This window comes from Fopius arisanus, unplaced genomic scaffold (assembly GCF_000806365.1).
Source record: "Fopius arisanus strain USDA-PBARC FA_bdor unplaced genomic scaffold, ASM80636v1 scaffold00064, whole genome shotgun sequence".
Lineage (NCBI taxonomy): Eukaryota > Metazoa > Arthropoda > Insecta > Hymenoptera > Braconidae > Fopius > Fopius arisanus.
In genome coordinates, this window is record NW_011887803.1 from 140,322 (window position 1) to 157,773 (window position 17,452).

Consider the following 17,452-nt stretch of genomic DNA (forward strand, 5'->3'; position numbering starts at 1 on the left):
TTTAGGATAAAAAATCAATATTCAGGGGATTTTTCTGTTCAGCGAGGCAAAAACGTCAGTTGATAGGATGTTTAAACATTAAAATTATGATATGAACTCATTACTCAGTGTTGATGTCATTATGTGATATTTGTAATTAATTCATGACTATTAAATTGGAGATAAATTTATTCTGATCACTTATTCGACTAGCAGAATTTCGAGGAAAGACTTTGGACGCTTGTTTCTCTTGTATTTCAATTTTTTGGAGTCCAGGAAACCCGATAAATCTGAAAACAGAGCAGAACATGTACGTTAGGAAATAATTCTCGTATTAAAAAATCGTGTGTCGATGATTTCAACGCATCAGTTGGTAGTGCATGTTAACAAATAATCATGTAATCAGCATTCGGTGTTTATTTCATCATAAAATGTTAAAAAATTCATCAAGATGACTCAGAGAAAAAATATCTTACCTCTTATTCAGTCCCCAATGGAAGGGCCCGATGTTCACCAGTTTCGAATTTCCTCCCAACAGACCCAATTTTATTTTTCATTAATTCATCTCAAATTATTATTACTCCTAAATTAAATCGCGATATAAAAGACACACGAGAGATTTCATGAAAGAATATACCAGAATTCACCCCCATTATCCCCTCGATTTTTTTCGACCTCCAAAAATCTGAAACGGGAAAAAAATTACAGTTAATAAAAAATTCGTATCTTCAAAAATTGGATGTCGGAGATTTTAAAACATCAGTTGGTAGTGCATGTTAACAAATAATCATGTAATCAGCATTCGGTGTTTATGTCATCATAAAATTATAAAACATTCACACGAATAATTTCAAAAACTCTAGAAATGAAATTTATAAAATTCCACGTGCTGGTCTAACCTCGAAATGCTCGCCAAAACGTACCCCCCAAAAACCAGCAAAAAAATCTACCACAAAATTCTATGCAAATTGTAAAAAAAAATCAATTACAGAGAATAAAAAATGATTTTCCAAAAAATCTCTGAACAAAAAATCAAAAAACTTTTTTTTCTTACGATCACTTCCACGCGTCTTCGTCAGCTTCCCATGAGAGAGTGCCCGACAAAGAGGATTGGTGAAAGTAGAGGCTCAGTTTTGGGGTTTTGAGTGACCCCAGCGGCATCGTAGTACTGCACCCCCAGAGAGAGAGAGCGCCACCCGCAATGCTGGGGTGTCCATCAAGTCGACGGGGTGAATTTTATGTTCTGCGGTATGAATGCCTTTTGTTTTTTATTTGTTTAACTGAAATTTAGCCGACTACAACGAACGGAAGGAGGAAGCCACATCTGGTGGAATTTTGAATGGAAAAAATTATTCAATATACTGAAGATATACTACTAATGAAATTATATTATTAATATTAGCGCGTTATCTCTGCGGTAACGCGCTTGGCTAGCACGCCGACGGCCGGGGTTCAATCCCGCCGTCATTCATTTTTTTTTTTAAATAATTACAATTTTTTTTTTGTAAATGGCTAATCAATCGAAATATTGGTTAAAAACTGAATAGCTCCTCGATTTTCATGTTCCCCTGATACTTTTTCGAAAATTTCGAATTTTTCACATTCAGTAAAAATTTCAAGGAATAGCTCCTCGATTGTCATGTTACCCTGATACTTTTTCAAGAATTTCGAATTTTTCACTTTCAGTGAAAATTTCAGTGAATAGCTCCTCGATTATCATGTTACCCTGATACTTTTTCAAGAATTTCGAATTTTTCACTTTCAGTGAAAATTTCAGTGAATAGCTCCTCGATTGTCATGTTATCCTGATACTTTTTCAAGAATTTCGAATTTTTCACTTTCAGTGAAAATTTCACCGAAGAGCTCCTCGATTGTCATGTTCTCCTGATACTTTTACAAAAATTTCGAATCTTTCACTTTCAGTGAAAATTTCACTGAAGAGCTCCTCGATTGTCATGTTACCCTGATACTTTTACAAAAATTTCGAATTTTTCACTTTCAGTGAAAATTTCAGTGAAGAGCTCCTCGATTGTCATGTTCTCCTGATACTTTTATAAAAATTTCGAATTTTTCACTTTCAGTGAAAATTTCAGTGAAGAGCTCCTCGATTGTCATGTTCTCCTGATACTTTTTCAAAAATTTCGAATTTTTCAATTGCAGTGAATACCTACCTAAAGAAAAAATTGGAATTATTTAAAAAAAAAAATGAATGATGACAGGATCGAACCCTGGCCGTCTGCGTGGTAGGCAAGCACGTTACCAATTAGACAACGTGTTATTCTAAAAATGCATTGTTATTAGGAGTATATATTTTCAAAAAGTTTCGTTTTCAAAAATGTAAAATTTTTCAATTTCACTGGATATCTTTCCGATTTTTAAATATTCAGTTTTTAAGCGATATTTCGATTGATTAGCCAATTAAAAAAAGATAAAATTGAAATTATTTTGAAAAAAAAAATGAATGACGGCGGGATTGAACCCTGGCCGTCGGCGTGGTAGGCAAGCACGTTACCAATTAGACAACTCGCGCTTATTTAAAAATATTATTTCATTAGTGGTATATCTTCAATACATTGAATTTTTTTTTCCATTGAAATTCCACAAGATGTGGTTTCCCCCTTCCGCACCTTCTACAGTCGGCTAAATTTCAGTTAAACAAATAAAAATCAAAAAGCATTCACACTGCAGAAAATAAAATTCACCCCGTCGACTTGATGGACACCCCAGCATTGCGTGTTGCGCCCTCCCTCTCTTGGGGTGAGGTACTACGATGCCGCTGGGGTCACTCAAACCCCCAGAACCGCCTCTACTGCAAAATCCTCTTTGGTAACCTATTGAAAACATGAAGAAAAATCCAAAACTGCCGCGTGCTGTGAAAAAAAACTGAAGATTCCTCATTTTTTCGAAATTAATCTCGAGGTGAAAGACGAATTCCAGAGGAAGAGCCATCCGGAGTCACCGAGGGATCACCCACTGGTATATCTGAACAGTTTGGACCCCTAGACCCCCACGAATTTCCAAAAACGAAATAATTTCCTCTCCTACTCTTCGTCTTGTATTTTTCAGTATTTAATCGATGAATAAAATTCATTTTGCTACCGCCACTCGAATTTCGGGGTTGACAAAAAATTTTCCCCAGAGCATGAGCGATTGAAACTAGGAGAATTCATTATTCTCGTATTTTTCTATCGATTCTGAATGGGTGATCATGAATTTGCCAAATGAATCAGTTATTATTCTCGATTCGCCGGAAATTAAGAGCATGGCGAGGAGGAGGAGTCTCAAGGTCAAGAGGAGTCTCAAGGTATCGAGGACTCAATCTGGGAAGAGGAAGTCCGTAGGGGTAAAAGGGAATAGAACCCCCTTGAGAGCTGTTTCCAGGAGCATTTTTAGAGGGTCAAACACTCCGTCTCGGTATTTTTTTTTTGCGTATTTATTCATCTGGTGTTGAATTCTCGAAGATGATATGGATGTGGAATTTTCATTGGAATTCCTATCCAGTAATTCTGAATAATTACGAAATTTTTCTAGCAATTGCCTAATAAATATTGGAGATGAAATAAGAATTAGAATCTGTTGAAATTGCAATAAATTCCCAAGTAGAATTTTTTCACTTCGATATTCTCAATGCAAGATATTTTTCCTGGGTAAAAAAACGGTATAAAAACGTCTGAACGCATTTTCATTGTGCATTGACCTTCAAAAATGATGAATCGATGATCCAGAAGTGATTTCACTCCATTGACGATAAAAAGGAAACGACAGAGAAGTCAGGGCGGCACTCCAAAGACCCAGAAGAGGCGACGAAAATCCAAGCCATCAGAGAACGACGATGACTCTGTAATCGTCCTGAGTGATGACGACGAAATCCAAGAGCTTCCTGTCCGCCCTGACCCCCCAAGAGTCATACCAACCTCCGGTCCACCGACCACCAAGACATCCCATGGAAAAAATTTGAGGAATCAACTGAGAAAATCACAGCGACTGAGAGTTAGGAAGAAGGCAAAAGTTCCGACCCAAAAATTGAAGAGGAGACCCAACGACGAGGACCTCGAGGTGCTCTGGTCATCGAAATCTGTCCCAGAGTCTGCCCCAGGGGTTGGAGACGAGAGGGTGAATTCACCCACAGAATCTCAAGGGAACCAAGAGAATGTGTCAAATCCAGAGGAGAATTTTTTCGTTGACATCGCTGGAGACACGTCCCTGTTCCTCGTTGATTGTCTCGAGGATGATCACGAGAAGGGGAAGAGTAAGAGGAATAAGAAGCCAGGGGAGGAGGAGCGGTTGAGGGAGATTATTATTGATGGGTGCAATGTTGCCATGGCACATGCCAACTCCAAGGGATTCTCTGAGCAAGGACTCAAGATCGTCTTGGATTATTTCACCGAGAGGGGCCACAAGGTCACAATTTTTGTGCCGCAGCACAAGCGTCACAGAAATCGTCAGATGCTCGAAACGTGGAATCGAGAGGGAATCGTCGTTTTTACGCCTAGTAGAAAAATTGGACAGAAGAGCATCACCCCTTATGACGACAGGTAAAATATTTATTTTAATTTTTCAATTGAACTTTAATCGTGAAAAAAATTAATGGGTAATTTTCAGGTACATCCTTGAGTATGCGACAAAATGCCAAGGGATTATCATATCGTCAGATCAATTTCGTGATTTATGGAATGAAAAACCAGAATGGAGGGAGACCATTGAGAAACGATTATTGGCCCCGACATTTGTCGGTGATTACCTCATGTTCCCGGAGGATCCACTCGGACGATTTGGACCTAGTCTGCATGATTTTCTCAGACTATAATCCCAGGATAAATACTTTCCAAGAAATATCTCTGTACATACCGTTTGTATCGTTTTATCTTGTTAGCGTTCTATTGTTTTTGTTTATTGCACATCGTGGTGGTATACGATGACACCAGAGGCATTCTATGAGGGAGAGGATTCAGTGGGAGAAAGAATTCACCAATTCTTATGTACATAATCTTATCTTCTTTATTTCTCCAGCCACTGATATTGTGAATCATCTGGCATATATATTTCGTAGAAAAACCATTTAAAAAATAAGAAAGTTATTTTTTTTTTCACGGGAAATAAATAAATTATAATAATTCCATTGTTTGGCGTGTTTAAACTTCAGACTTATCAAAATTTCAGTGAATAACAATTTCGTAACGCAGAAAATAACATTCATCTGGACTGGTCCCTTTGACAGCGGAACTGCTACTGAGGCAGTACCGAGGCGGCTGAGGGGCAGCCACCCCCATTGCGTCTGGCCCTCCCTCTCTTCGGGTGCAGTACTACGATGCCGCTGGGGTTGTAAAGTCCTCTTTGATCCGAGACATCAAGAATCAGGATTTCCAGCTGAGCCTCAAAACGTCGGTTTCCAGCACCACTTCCTGCTCTTCTTAATTCCCTCCATGCTCTCCTGAGCGCTCTCCCGAGCTAGCCTGTGAACAGGTGCCACCATGTGGCCTTCAACTTTGGCACTGGCTAGGACCGTGTCATGAATCATGGCTGAGCTAACTCCACTCTTCGAGAACAACTTGCTCAAGACATAATTATCATCATCAACGACTTCCTCATCTCCGCCGCTCCTCCCCAGCCTCCGTCCGACAAGATATTCCACCCTCTCCCCTTCAAACACTGCGGAGACCCCCGGAGCTCCTCCGTCGGCATTGGCCCTCTTCCTGACTATCGAATTTCCAAACAATCTATCAGACTCTGTGGATGCACCGTCGATCGGTTCGTTGAGATGAAACAATTCCGACAAATCCGATGTTTGGAATAGCCTCCGCTGTCTCGGATCGTCAAGTACTTTATTCGACAGCAGGAGTTTGAAGATCTGTCGGTGATAGATCTTCTCCTCAATGGTACCCGCACTGATCAATCGGTAGATCGTGACATTTTTCATTTGACCGATTCTCCAGGCTCTCTCCCTGGCCTGAGCGTCAGTCGCTGGATTCCAGTCAGGATCGTAAATTATCACGCGATTTGCTCCGGTCAGGTTGATCCCAAGGCCGCCGACTCTCGTCGTCGATATGAAGACGAAGTACGAGTCGTCCTGGTTGAAGAGTTTGATGCTTTTCTGGCGCTCGGTCATGGGAGTGGTACCATCTAGTCGGAGATATTTGTAATCCTCTTTCTGGAGGAGACCCTCCAGGACGGCCATCATCTGTCGGCCCTGGGTGAAGATCAGGGCCCTGTGTCCCTGTTTTTTCCATATCTTCAGGAGAGACCTCACCACCGTCATCTTCCCTGATTTCCTCCAGTGGCCGAATTCCTCGAGAACGTTCTCGTCGATCTCCTCTTCCTCTTCATCATCGTCGTCGTCTCCGCGGATGGTGTGGCCCGGGGAATTAGCGGTGTACGTGAACAGGTCTGGATGATTGCAGATCTTCCTCAGAGCGGTGACCGCTACCAGCATTCGCGCTCTGCCCCGGCCGTCTGTTGTCGTTTTATCGTGGAGGATGGTCTTGACGTTCTCGGAGATGAGGTAGTTCTTGTAGAGATCTGTCTGCTCATCTGTGAGACTGCAGAAGAGGACTTGTTCGTTCTTCTCTGGAAGGGTGAGGTGATGCTGGACGTCGGTTTTTGTACGGCGAAGCATATAAGGAGTGATGGCTTCCTTCAGCATGGTCGCCACCTGGAGAGCTGTTGCCTCCTGGAGGGTTGAAGCGTTGGCGTAACCTCCTCGGGTGATGGGGGTCGCGCAGTGCTCGATGAAGGCGTCGAGTGTTCCCAATTTTCCTGGGAGGATGAAGTCGAAGAGCGACCAGAGTTCCTTCAGAGAATTCTGCATTGGACTTCCTGTCAGGAGCAACCGGTGGGGAGTCGACAGCTTCTTCACGAGTTTCGTTATCTTTGCGGAAGGATTTCTTATCTTGTGTCCCTCGTCGAGGATGACGTAATGCCACTTGAAGGGTATCAGCAGGTCCGAGTTTCGGATGACGCCTGAGTACGAGGTCAGGAGAACTCCTCCTGTCTTCAAGGACTCCACAAGATCGGAGGGAGATCCGTGGTAGCTGCCGGATTGGTGGAGGGTCGCTACTCTCAGGGCGGGGTACCACGAGTGGAAGTGGTCCACCCACTGTTCAAGCAGGGTCGCAGGGCAGATGATCAGGGTTGGACCTAGACCTCGGAAACGACCGCCGTCTGACAGCAATTCACTGCAGTCAAGACCTGCGAGAAATGCGATCACTTGGACGGTTTTTCCCAGGCCCATTTCGTCCCCCAGGAGGCCGCCTAGGCTCCGGCTGTGGAGTTCCCACAGCCAGTGGACCGACACCCGTTGGTACGGGTACAGGCGCTTCCACAGGGACTTGGGGAGTTTGAAGAGGTTCGAGACAGTTCGTAAAGACGTCCCCGAAGGGTTCGCCGAGGTCCTCGGGAGTTTTGACAGGCGCGAGTGGTAATTCTCCTCGTCACCGTCGTCCAGGGTTTTTCGGGGGTTGCGTTTACGTTTTTGGGGTCGGGGGGAGGACGGGGGGCTAACGGATTCATCCGAGGATGGGGCGTATTCACTGCCCGATTCGGCGTCTAAAGGAATTTTTGGATTGTCTGGAGGATTTTTTGAATTATGAGATTTTATGGCGGGAGATTTTTTGAGGGATTTCCGGTCTGGATATTTTAATTGAGTCGGGGCGTTTTCCGGGGGTTTCTTCGGGTTATCGGGGATTTTTTGGGACTTTTTGAGCCTCTCGGCGGTTTCGGAATGGGTCTCCTGGAGTTTTGAGGCGAGACGAGCCTTTTTCGGGGGTTTTTCGGGTTTCAGGGAATTTTTTGGATTCTGTTTACGCTTTGCTGCTACCTCGGCCTGTCTTTTGAGGTATTTCTCCAGGTCCAAGAGACCTGTTGTCGCATTGAAGGTCCTGAAAATTTTATTCACCGTTCGAACTCATCTCTGGAGATTCGGAATTTTTTTCTGGAGGAGTGAAATTCGAATTTTCCACATTTTCCATTTTTACTCTTACGAAAAAATAATCTAATAACTCTATTAGATGAAAAAATTAGGGGAGTGCGGGGTCTTATCGGTCCATTTTTATTCATCGACTAATCACGAAATACGATATTTGTTTAAATAAATAATTGGATAGAATAAATGATGAATAGATTTTTTTTTTCGTAGAATATCCGCTCGAAGGGAAAAACTGACATTTTTAATTTGAATCATCGAAATACAGGAAAATATTCATACCCAGTGCTCGAGAGGGACTTCTTCTTGGCGTCAGCCTCGAATGGTGTGATTTCCCCCAGGTCCACCTGTCTCTGGATATTCGCCCCTTCATCCTGGGGGTCATGGGCCTTCTCTCGGGATAATTCATCGAGTTTCTTCGACAATTCCTTGTGGACATCATCTTCTGCACAAATCTCGAGGACCTGGGGAAAAATAATTCAGTCTCAGAATTTTCTCGTCATCCCAGTGAGAGCATTTGCTCCTGTCTTTTTTCAAGGTCATTCGAAAATAATTACAAACATCAAGGCTCAAGTGACAGCTATTTTTTTTTATCAGTGGGTAATAATAATTGTAATGTGATTATTATTTAAATGACACAGACTCACCTCAGAAATCTCAGGGAGTGATTCATCAGTTTTCTTCATCCCTCATTTAATGATTTTTACTGATTTAATTCATTAATTATTTGTTTACGATTTATTCTGCTGTTTCGTGTTGACACATGTTTCTTGGAGTGAATTTTCATGAACGACGAAAAAGGGATGAGCAGTCGCTCGCCATGAGAATACTTTTTCAAAAATAAAAATTGAAATTTGGGTTAGAAAATAAAAAAATTTTCTATAAAAATTTATTAAATATAAACTTACAAAATATATTCGCCGACAGTTCTGTATATATATATATCTGTATAATTAAACAATCTGAGCATATGTTCTCTACACTGGAACGATAAAATAATGAAAAATCTTAACGCAAAATAATTTTGTTCTAAAAAAAAGTGTCTTCTAATTAAATGGAAGATATAAACCGAAAGCAAGAGAGTAAGTCTATCAGTTCCTCGGTGACGCCCGGAAAGAAACAATCGTCTATTTTTTCTCTCGAATGTATAATTAATTAATTTTTCGAAAATTATTTAATACTTTCTATTGTATGATGGGTTGTCCCTCGTTATCATGGGAACGAAGGGATTAACGTAATTCTTGATAATGGGACGTGGATTGTCCATCAGTTATGCCCTGAGCCGCCAATTCGGACAGTGTCCTCTCCAGGTAAGTGACGTCTGGGTATCCGTGACCCGAGGTCGACGGTCCCAACTCAGTTTTGTGATGAATCTCGTTCCAGGTGACGACATCCTCACGTCCCGTCGTCACTGATCTACCGATTGTGAAGGTCAGACGTCTCTCGAAGGCGATCTGCAGGAGTCGGAGGACCCTGCGCCCCAGATCGTTATCAGGGAGATAGCAGACCCGGGGAAAACCGACGGCGTAGTACGTCTGGCCTGGGTTGGGGTGTTCCGGGCCTTGAATTCCGGATGGAATGCTGAGGAAATGAAAAAATTAGAGAATTCCAAATAAATAAAGAGTTACATGGACCCATAATTAAATAAAATTCAATAAAATCCATTTACTCATAAGTAATCTGGATGGTGTGGGTGTGGGGAAATCCTGAGAGTGCCCTGGGTATCCTCGTCCAGTTCATGGAACCTGGGGGCTGATTTCCCCGTTTTTCCCCGTAGATCATGCGACAGACTGGGCACTGGATGTACATGGGGTGCTGCTGGGAGCTGAGCATTGCGTTGAGACACGCTAGATGCAGCCGGTGATGGCACCTCGTCAATTCCACGGTGAGAGGCTCCGGTGTACCTAGACAAACTGGACACGAATCCGTTCCATCGCTCTCCACGACCTTGACGTACTGCGATATAACGTCCGAGTGCATTTGCATGTCGCCTGAATCCTTGAAGAGCTCGTCGCTACCGATGCTGCTGTCCAGAAGGTCCACTGGGTTCTCGTGGCTCAAGTACGTGGAGACAGTGTCGACACTTGGACGACGGCCACTCTTGGTGCTGCTTGAGTCAGCGTCCAGGACACTCTCCCAGTTTTTTCGCTTCTGGGATGACTCGGTTGGGGTTATCGGGGCTGGCTCCATCGGCGTCTTTGTACCGAAAATATTGAAGTTACTCAGGATTACTCGGGCTATATTTGCGGGACCGTTTTCACTGCTTTTACTCTTCTTCGAGGATTTTTTGGAGCTGCCACACGGTGGCTTCTTCAGGGCACTCTTGCTGCTGGTATTCTTGACATTGGGCTGCGGCAATGGTCGTCTTCCTGTCGCATAGTGAAGCTCATCCAGGGTGACCTTGACTAGAGGATAAGGGGCTTGTTGCACCCGACGTATTGGACGCACATATCCAGTGCAACATCGGACTTGCGTGAGATTGCAGAAATTAATGATGTAGGGAAATCCCAAGTACGTTTTTGAAACGTCAATAGTTTTGTTTCCCTGTTGTAAAAATTGCATGAGTTTTTGAAAATAGACATTAATTAATTGGTGGGGAATTTGATAATTACCATTGCCCATGCCTCTTCGATGAGACATTGCACTTCCATGTCGTACGTGTGCCAGTCGTCGGTGTCACCAGCCCATTCCCATTTGGCACCTTTACCAGCTGGTGATCCTGGCAGATAGAATTTACGTCTGACACTGTGAATCTCATCCCCATCGTCGCTGCACTGGGTCTTTGTTTTCAAATTGATGTAGTACCTGTCGAGTGTTGTATCGGCGTCATTGAGAAAAACTCGAGTGAGTTTTTTAAAATGTGCGCGTTCTAGATGCTGTGATACAGCTGGACTGTAGGGTCTCCATCTACCCTGTCTATTTTCCCATTCCCACACGACAACAGCGTGTCCATGCTCCTGTACGTGTTGTGCATTCATCTTCACTCTGGAATTTCACACGCACGTCACCAACACACAGTTACATGACAATGAGAGCGTGGGAACATTCGTTGGACACTCGATGTTGATGAGTTATTTGTTTCACTGGGGTATTGTTGATTTGCAGGCCCTGGGGAACTCACCAGGGTAATTAATCCAGGTGATGATGATTTTGGTGGGTTTGGGGGGCTGGAGATCACGAATACCTGGGGTGTGGACTGATCAAGTGCTCAAGGGCTCGTGATGCACTGGCAATTTGTTGATTATGGACTCGGGACTGACGACATCTGGTGATGGAACAGGTGAATCTCACCTGATTCCTCTCCAAGCCAACCTGAGTGCCTGAACTTGAAGTTCAGGTTTACCCCAGCACGTCCAGGACGACCAGGTCATCCAGGAAATTCAAAACGTCCGAGAGCAACCACTGGGTAGTGCAATAAATAATAAATTAAACTTGAATGAGTGATTAATTAATTAATTCTTAAAAAATTGAATAATAGTAATGGACTTTTGTTATCATATGATAAAGTGAACATGAAGACTAGATTAATTGATATGCAGATTTTATTTAATGTTGCTTTTTGCAATGTTTTATTTAAATAAATAATTGCGCCCTCTCGGCTGTGGGGTTGGTACTAAAAATCGTGCGATTCACGATAAACCCTGGTGATGCCTTCTGGTCAGGTATGTCCTCAGGTTCATTCACTCATTTTTCACTTGTAATTATCCATCATAAAGTGTGATTCAACGGAACTGCCCTATTCCGGTGTCCCACCAACACACCAATCCCCCTGTTCAATAATTCACATCTTTTATCATCCAGCGAGTTCATGTCTCATGATTTATCAGATCAGTTTGTACGTTGATCTCATGTGGGTGGGTCTGGAGTCCTGAATCACCTCCAACTATTCTTCAACCACAAACAAGACACGTCTGTTGATCACTGGGTAAAATTCTTATCTATTATCAATCGGAGTCGATTACTCCAGATTTATTTTATCTGTGACTTTGGGTAGGGGTTATTTTTTTAGTTTGAGGCATTTTTTTAGGATATTTTGGGGATATGGCATCGATATCACTCCCAAGGGTCTTGCAGCAGAGGAAGACCTCTTTGGATCTTCAGCGTGAACATTTTGAGAAGTTCCAGGTGAGACTTCAGACGTTTTTCACGCTCCAGTTTTATCTCGCATTGTGTTCAATTTTTTTAGGATGGACGCAGGGGTTTTAGGGGATTCAGGAAGCGTCCTTGAGTAATTTGCAAGTGTTTTGGAATTTTTGAAATTGTAAACCACAAAGATGATTTTTGAACGACAATATCTCTTATCACTCGAGCCGGATATCAAACAATTTTATTTAATTCCTTTTTTTTTCATTTTAATTTTTTTAATTGATATTATTCATAAATGATGTATTAATCAGGAATTTTTCTCCCAAAAAAAATGCATCTCTTTTCAGTCGACAGTAAACCGATCTTGTCGTATTTTTCCTGATTACTCCTCTCATTACTAATCCGCATGTGGATTTGAAAACCGACTAACAATGATCTGTTGATGATTTTGAACCAGAACTGATGCTTCAGCACGACTCTAGCACCGAGAATATTTGAAAAATCAATTTCACGATTGATTGAATCACCCGCAGCATTAATGGCACTCTAACACAATTGTCGAGGATCGTTATCATTTGTGAGAAATTTTCCCGTATTTCTAGCGACTAACAATGAACAGTGTACCACCTGTGACCGGTAAAATGCTCCAGCAACAGGTGAGATATGATTTTTTAACGGTTTCATCACTTCCAGCGGTCTCCACAGGTTTTATGAAAGTTATTCATGACTTAATGGGACTTTTCCATCGGTTTTGTTTCAGAGTATCGCCATCTCCAAGGCTGTCAATCCCACTGAGACACCCGTCAAGGAGAAACATGTGCGCAGTATCCTTTTTTAATTGATATTTTATTATTCACGAATTGGAAACAATGAGACCATTTTTTTCACACCAAAAATACCAATTCATCAATTTTTAATTGGATTTTTCAAATTAAAGTAATATTATATTATTCATATAATTAATTAACCCTTGAAAAATGAATAAACAATTGCATCTGAATGTTAAAAAAATTCTTAACTCGACGAATGAAGGCGCGATAATCGGTACGTACCAAGAAAAAAGTGGAACGGTCTTCTGGACATTTGTTCTGCGTCAGCCACTGCAGGATAATCGAATAGTCGCCTGGAAATTTTGTCACGTCCTCCACAAGGTTCTTCGAGAGGGTCATCCCCGGGTGATTCACGACTCCCAACGTCATAAAAAAAAACTGGAAGATCTAGGAAAGCTGTGGCAACACCTGCGTGAGGGTTACGGCAAGCTTATCCAGCTGTACATTCGCCTGCTGATAACAAAACTCGAGTTTCACAACAGAAATCCAGGTTTACCTGGCAATCTACAGGTGACAACCGAGGAGCTGGAGGCAATCGGTGAGAACGACATCAACATCTACTTTCAGATGTCAGTGGAGATGTTCGATTACATGGACGACATTCTGAATCTCCAGAGAGCGGTTTTTGGTTCTCTGGATCTGTCGAGATCGAATTCGATGACACCTTGTGGTCAATGTCGACTAGCACCACTGATTCCCTGCATTCAGGACGCATCACAGCTGTACGATTACTGCGTGAAGATACTTTTTAAATTGCATGGAGCACTACCAGCTGATACCCTTCTGGGTCACAGGGACAGATTCTCCAAACAATTTCACGATCTCAAGACATTTTACAACACGATAAAACACATGCAGTACTTCAAGCATCTTATTACGATACCTGGACTGCCCGATAAGCCACCGAATTTCCTGATACAATCAGAATTGAGGACTTATGTGACACCAGTTGTGGTATTGCCCCAGGAAGATCCCATCGACAACGAGAGCACCGTTGACAGCCTCATCGACACCTCAGACACAACCTCCATATCTGATCAATTTGATTCTGCTGGTAATGGTACAATTTCACCAGAGAGTCGTCACGAGAGAGAGCATTACTACGCACAAGAGGCGATGATACAGGAGAATGAGAGGCAGAGGGAGGAACTGCAATTTTTAGTTCGTGAACACCAGAGACTCGTCGAGGAAATGAAACAGCACATGAGAAAAGTCGATCCTGAAATGGCCTTGAAGGATCAGGAGTTGATGAAGCAGAGGCACCTCAATGACGCCCTGGGAAAACAGAGTGCTGAATTGATTGTCAAAGTTAATGAACTCGAGGAGAAAAATCGTTTGCTGGACGAGAAGTTTCAGAAGCTCAAGGAAGTTTACTCGAAACTTCGCGAGGAGCATATTAATTTGATTCGAAAGAAAGCAGAGGTTGATAAACTTCTGGGATCGACTCGTCTCACGCTGGAGCAGTCGGAGCGCCGTACCCAGGAGGTGAATTTGAGAATGGAGGAGCTCCTTCAGGGTCAAGTGACAGCAACCCAGGAGGCGGAGCGTGTCTCCCAGGCGCGTGCCGAGCTCATCGAGGTTCAGAGGCAGTTTGATATGTTGAAGAATGAGAATATCGCTTTATTGGCTAAAATAGAGTTTATTTCGTCGGAGAAATCAGTGGCTGAAGGGGATCTACATGATCTTCTCTCCCAGAAGGAGGAACTGGACACGAGAATATCTGAGCTAACATCAGACATCGAGAGGACTAGAATTCAGTTGAAGAAGGACTCGGACTCTGCCCTTATCGAATTGATATTGAACTCCATTTCATCAGCTGAGCAATTGCTGTTGACCACTTCCATCACCATCGAGAGCCCCTCCATTTCAGCTCTGACTTGCACTCCGGATTATCTGGAGACCCAGAGGCCGTCAGCCCTTCAATCACTTTCAGACGTTGAGAGGAGCTACAAAATTTATCAGGAGAAATCGACGGAGGGCAAACAACTCATAAAATCAACTCTCAATTTTGCCTATTATCTCTCGCTATACCTTATCCACGCCAAATCCACCTCGAACACCTCCACAGATATCACGATTGATGATAAATTGACTGATGAGTGTAAAAAATTATCGAGTGCATCAATTTCTCTTCTCCAGATGATTAAGGCGAAATCGGAAGGGACTGAGGAGCAATTCAAATTAATCAGGGATCAGTTAGAAGTGATTTCTGCGCTTGCCAATGGACTTTCCAAGGCAAGAGGTGATGTAGAGAGAATTGGAGACATGGTGGAGAGTGAATTGCAGGGGATGGACAAAGCTATTGAAGAGGCAGCATCAAAAATTCAGGAGATGCTGACAAAATCACGAGCCGGTGACTCTGGATTGAAGCTCGAAGTGAACGAGAAAATCCTGGACTCGTGTACCGCGCTGATGTCGTGCATCAGAAAACTCGTGAAGAAATCACGATTACTGCAGACTGAGATCGTTGCTCAGGGAAAGGGGACAGCCTCAGCCAAAGAATTTTACAAGCGTAATCACCAGTGGTCCGAGGGACTCATCTCAGCTGCCAAAGCTATTGGCCTTGGTGCAAAATTTCTTCTTGAAGCTGCTGATAAGGTTGTGGGTGGTGATGGAAAATTCGAGCAGCTTGTTGTGGCGTCACAGGGTATTGCTGCATCCACTGCACAACTTGTTGTCGCTAGCAGAGTCAAAGCTGAGAGGAACTCCAGTAATCTTGGGGAATTGACACAGGCTAGTAGAGAAGTCACTCAGGCAACAGCTGGTGTTGTTGCTACAGCCAAGAGTTGCAGTCAAATGGTCGAGGAGAGTGAGGACCTTGGGTTGGAGGGATTGAGTCTTCATCAGGCCAAGAGGCTGGAGATGGAGGCCCAGGTGAGGGTTCTCGAGTTGGAACAAGCACTTGAAACTGAGAGACTCAAACTTGCGGCTTTGAGGAGAAGGCATTATCAACTTGCTGGAGATGTTTGAAGGGGAGTACCGAAATTATTGAAATTATTTTGAAAGGATTTTTTAGAGTCGAGGGAAATTAAATAATTATTCGGTTGAACGGTTTCTTTGGAAATTCATGTTCATCCGATCTTTATGTTTTTACATGATTTAGTGGAACGTCGAATCAAAACGCGAGGGGAAAGGGGAATGGGAGTCGGTGAGATTTAAGATTGTGGAACAATCGAGGAATATTTTTATAATTTGAATGATTAATTTCGAATAATTCGGTGATTCGTGAGGGAAAATCCTGGAGCTTTTGCGTGGAATCAGTGAAATAATGACATTTTTCACTTGTGGAGAAAAAAAATCAATCGACAGAAAGATTATGTTAACGAACTAATATTAATTTATTCACTAATGCATAATAATTTTGGAATGGAATGAAATCAATTCGTTAGAAGGGGTCGATAATAGAAGAATCTAATCATTATTAAGTGATTAATAATCGTAGAAAATTTCGGAATTTTCTACACAAACTAGATTTCATATTTATTGTCTTTACCATCGATTAATTATTCCTTTTCTATTTACCATTACTTTTAACTAATGTAGAAAATCAAATCTATCTGTAATTTAAAATCTTGTTATAAATTGATAATATAAGAAATCTTCATCGATTAAACCACAAATGTAATAATTACCATTTAATTACTTTCCCCTCTCCAATTACTCCGTGCCTTAAATGAGTTAATTAATCGGAGGATTTTTCCAATTGATAGGTACAAATAAAAATGAAAATACAAAAGAACCATTTTAAAATTTTTTTTTGTTTATTCCTCAGAACATCATTTTCACAATTTTACACTTAAAATCAAATTTACTTCATATCGTTAATTGTACGGACAAGTTACACATGAAATATCAATTCTCAACGTCACATAGAACAACAAAACCTATTAATCTTAGGCAAGTTATGTTGTAATTTAAAAAAAAATATAGTTTATACCTCTTTTACTTTAATATTCAATCTTCAACTGGTACTCCATTAAAATCTACATTGAAATGAGATAATTGGAATTTTTCATCTCGATCAATTGGAATAACGCAAATAATCTAGCTTTTTCATTGAAAAAAAAAATCCTTTTCTTTCTATTTTTGAAAATTCACCCAACTCTAGATTTTCACTTCTATTTACACTCCTGTTTAATTTTCTCAATAAATTTATTGCGTTCTTGCCCGTACGCAATAAATATCTCACTTTAGTATATCCCTCACAGTACAATGTCTATTTTAAAATATTCCTATCAATATTACACATCCTCTCGATAATATAATTTTAAGGAAAAAACACAAAAATACTGCCTAGAGACAAAAAAATATTCGTCTCTACCATTGCCCCCCCCCCCCACATCCTTCCTCATGAATATACATTATTTACATCCCCGAAAAAAAAAATTGATTCACCCATTCAATGGAATAAATCGACTCCGCGATCGAACATAATTCTCCTAAATTTGATTTTCTCCGCGACTTTTCATTTTCTTCTTGTTCAATACAGGAATGGCAGAAAAAATTCCCAACTAATCGAGAAAGAAAAGAAATTTCATAATCGTTCCCCTCACAGGAACAATTCGTTGTAATTCATCTAGAACTCCATCGAACGGATTGAGGAGAATAAATCAGTGATTTCAGTAATCTCCGATATCCT

The 17,452-nt window shown here is 41.8% G+C and overlaps 4 protein-coding genes and 1 long non-coding RNA gene across 7 annotated transcripts; 2 read left to right on the top strand and 3 right to left on the bottom strand.

Moving 5' to 3' along the window:
* Nucleotides 1-104: 104 nt before the first annotated feature.
* Nucleotides 105-1,121, bottom strand: LOC105269014 (uncharacterized). The gene is made up of 3 exons (XR_892396.1): nucleotides 1,034-1,121; nucleotides 456-664; nucleotides 105-269 (listed from the first exon to the last, which is right to left on the bottom strand). It is a non-coding gene; the product is annotated as an uncharacterized lncRNA (long non-coding RNA).
* Nucleotides 1,122-2,806: 1,685 nt separating this feature from the next.
* On the top strand, nucleotides 2,807-5,098 carry LOC105269013 (NEDD4-binding protein 1). 2 transcript variants are annotated; one of them, XM_011308970.1, is made up of 4 exons: nucleotides 2,807-2,955; nucleotides 3,046-3,393; nucleotides 3,705-4,514; nucleotides 4,582-5,098. In XM_011308970.1, the coding sequence occupies exons 2-4, from the start codon at nucleotides 3,188-3,190 to the stop codon at nucleotides 4,784-4,786; spliced, it is 1,221 nt and encodes a 406-aa protein (XP_011307272.1). In that variant the 5' UTR covers nucleotides 2,807-2,955; nucleotides 3,046-3,187; the 3' UTR covers nucleotides 4,787-5,098. The 2 variants fall into 2 exon arrangements, with proteins under 2 accessions (XP_011307272.1, XP_011307273.1); XM_011308971.1 differs by having other exon boundaries at nucleotides 3,239-3,393.
* An 84-nt stretch (nucleotides 5,099-5,182) lies between these two features.
* Nucleotides 5,183-8,677, bottom strand: LOC105269012 (DNA excision repair protein ERCC-6). Its single transcript, XM_011308968.1, has 3 exons — nucleotides 8,545-8,677; nucleotides 8,180-8,361; nucleotides 5,183-7,853 (listed from the first exon to the last, which is right to left on the bottom strand). The coding sequence occupies exons 1-3, from the start codon at nucleotides 8,581-8,583 to the stop codon at nucleotides 5,354-5,356; spliced, it is 2,721 nt and encodes a 906-aa protein (XP_011307270.1). The 5' UTR covers nucleotides 8,584-8,677; the 3' UTR covers nucleotides 5,183-5,353.
* Nucleotides 8,678-8,786: 109 nt separating this feature from the next.
* On the bottom strand, nucleotides 8,787-11,316 carry dx (deltex). The gene is made up of 3 exons (XM_011308972.1): nucleotides 10,510-11,316; nucleotides 9,567-10,441; nucleotides 8,787-9,478 (listed from the first exon to the last, which is right to left on the bottom strand). The coding sequence occupies exons 1-3, from the start codon at nucleotides 10,873-10,875 to the stop codon at nucleotides 9,127-9,129; spliced, it is 1,593 nt and encodes a 530-aa protein (XP_011307274.1). The 5' UTR covers nucleotides 10,876-11,316; the 3' UTR covers nucleotides 8,787-9,126.
* Nucleotides 11,317-11,597: 281 nt separating this feature from the next.
* Hip1 (Huntingtin interacting protein 1) lies at nucleotides 11,598-16,882 on the top strand. Of its 2 annotated transcripts, none has more exons than XM_011308973.1 (4): nucleotides 11,598-11,822; nucleotides 11,925-12,022; nucleotides 12,744-12,807; nucleotides 13,016-16,882. In XM_011308973.1, the coding sequence occupies exons 2-4, from the start codon at nucleotides 11,939-11,941 to the stop codon at nucleotides 15,781-15,783; spliced, it is 2,916 nt and encodes a 971-aa protein (XP_011307275.1). In that variant the 5' UTR covers nucleotides 11,598-11,822; nucleotides 11,925-11,938; the 3' UTR covers nucleotides 15,784-16,882. The 2 variants fall into 2 exon arrangements, with proteins under 2 accessions (XP_011307275.1, XP_011307276.1); XM_011308974.1 differs by lacking the exon at nucleotides 11,598-11,822 and adding an exon at nucleotides 12,441-12,639 and having other exon boundaries at nucleotides 11,935-12,022.
* The last annotated feature ends 570 nt before the right edge of the window (nucleotides 16,883-17,452 follow it).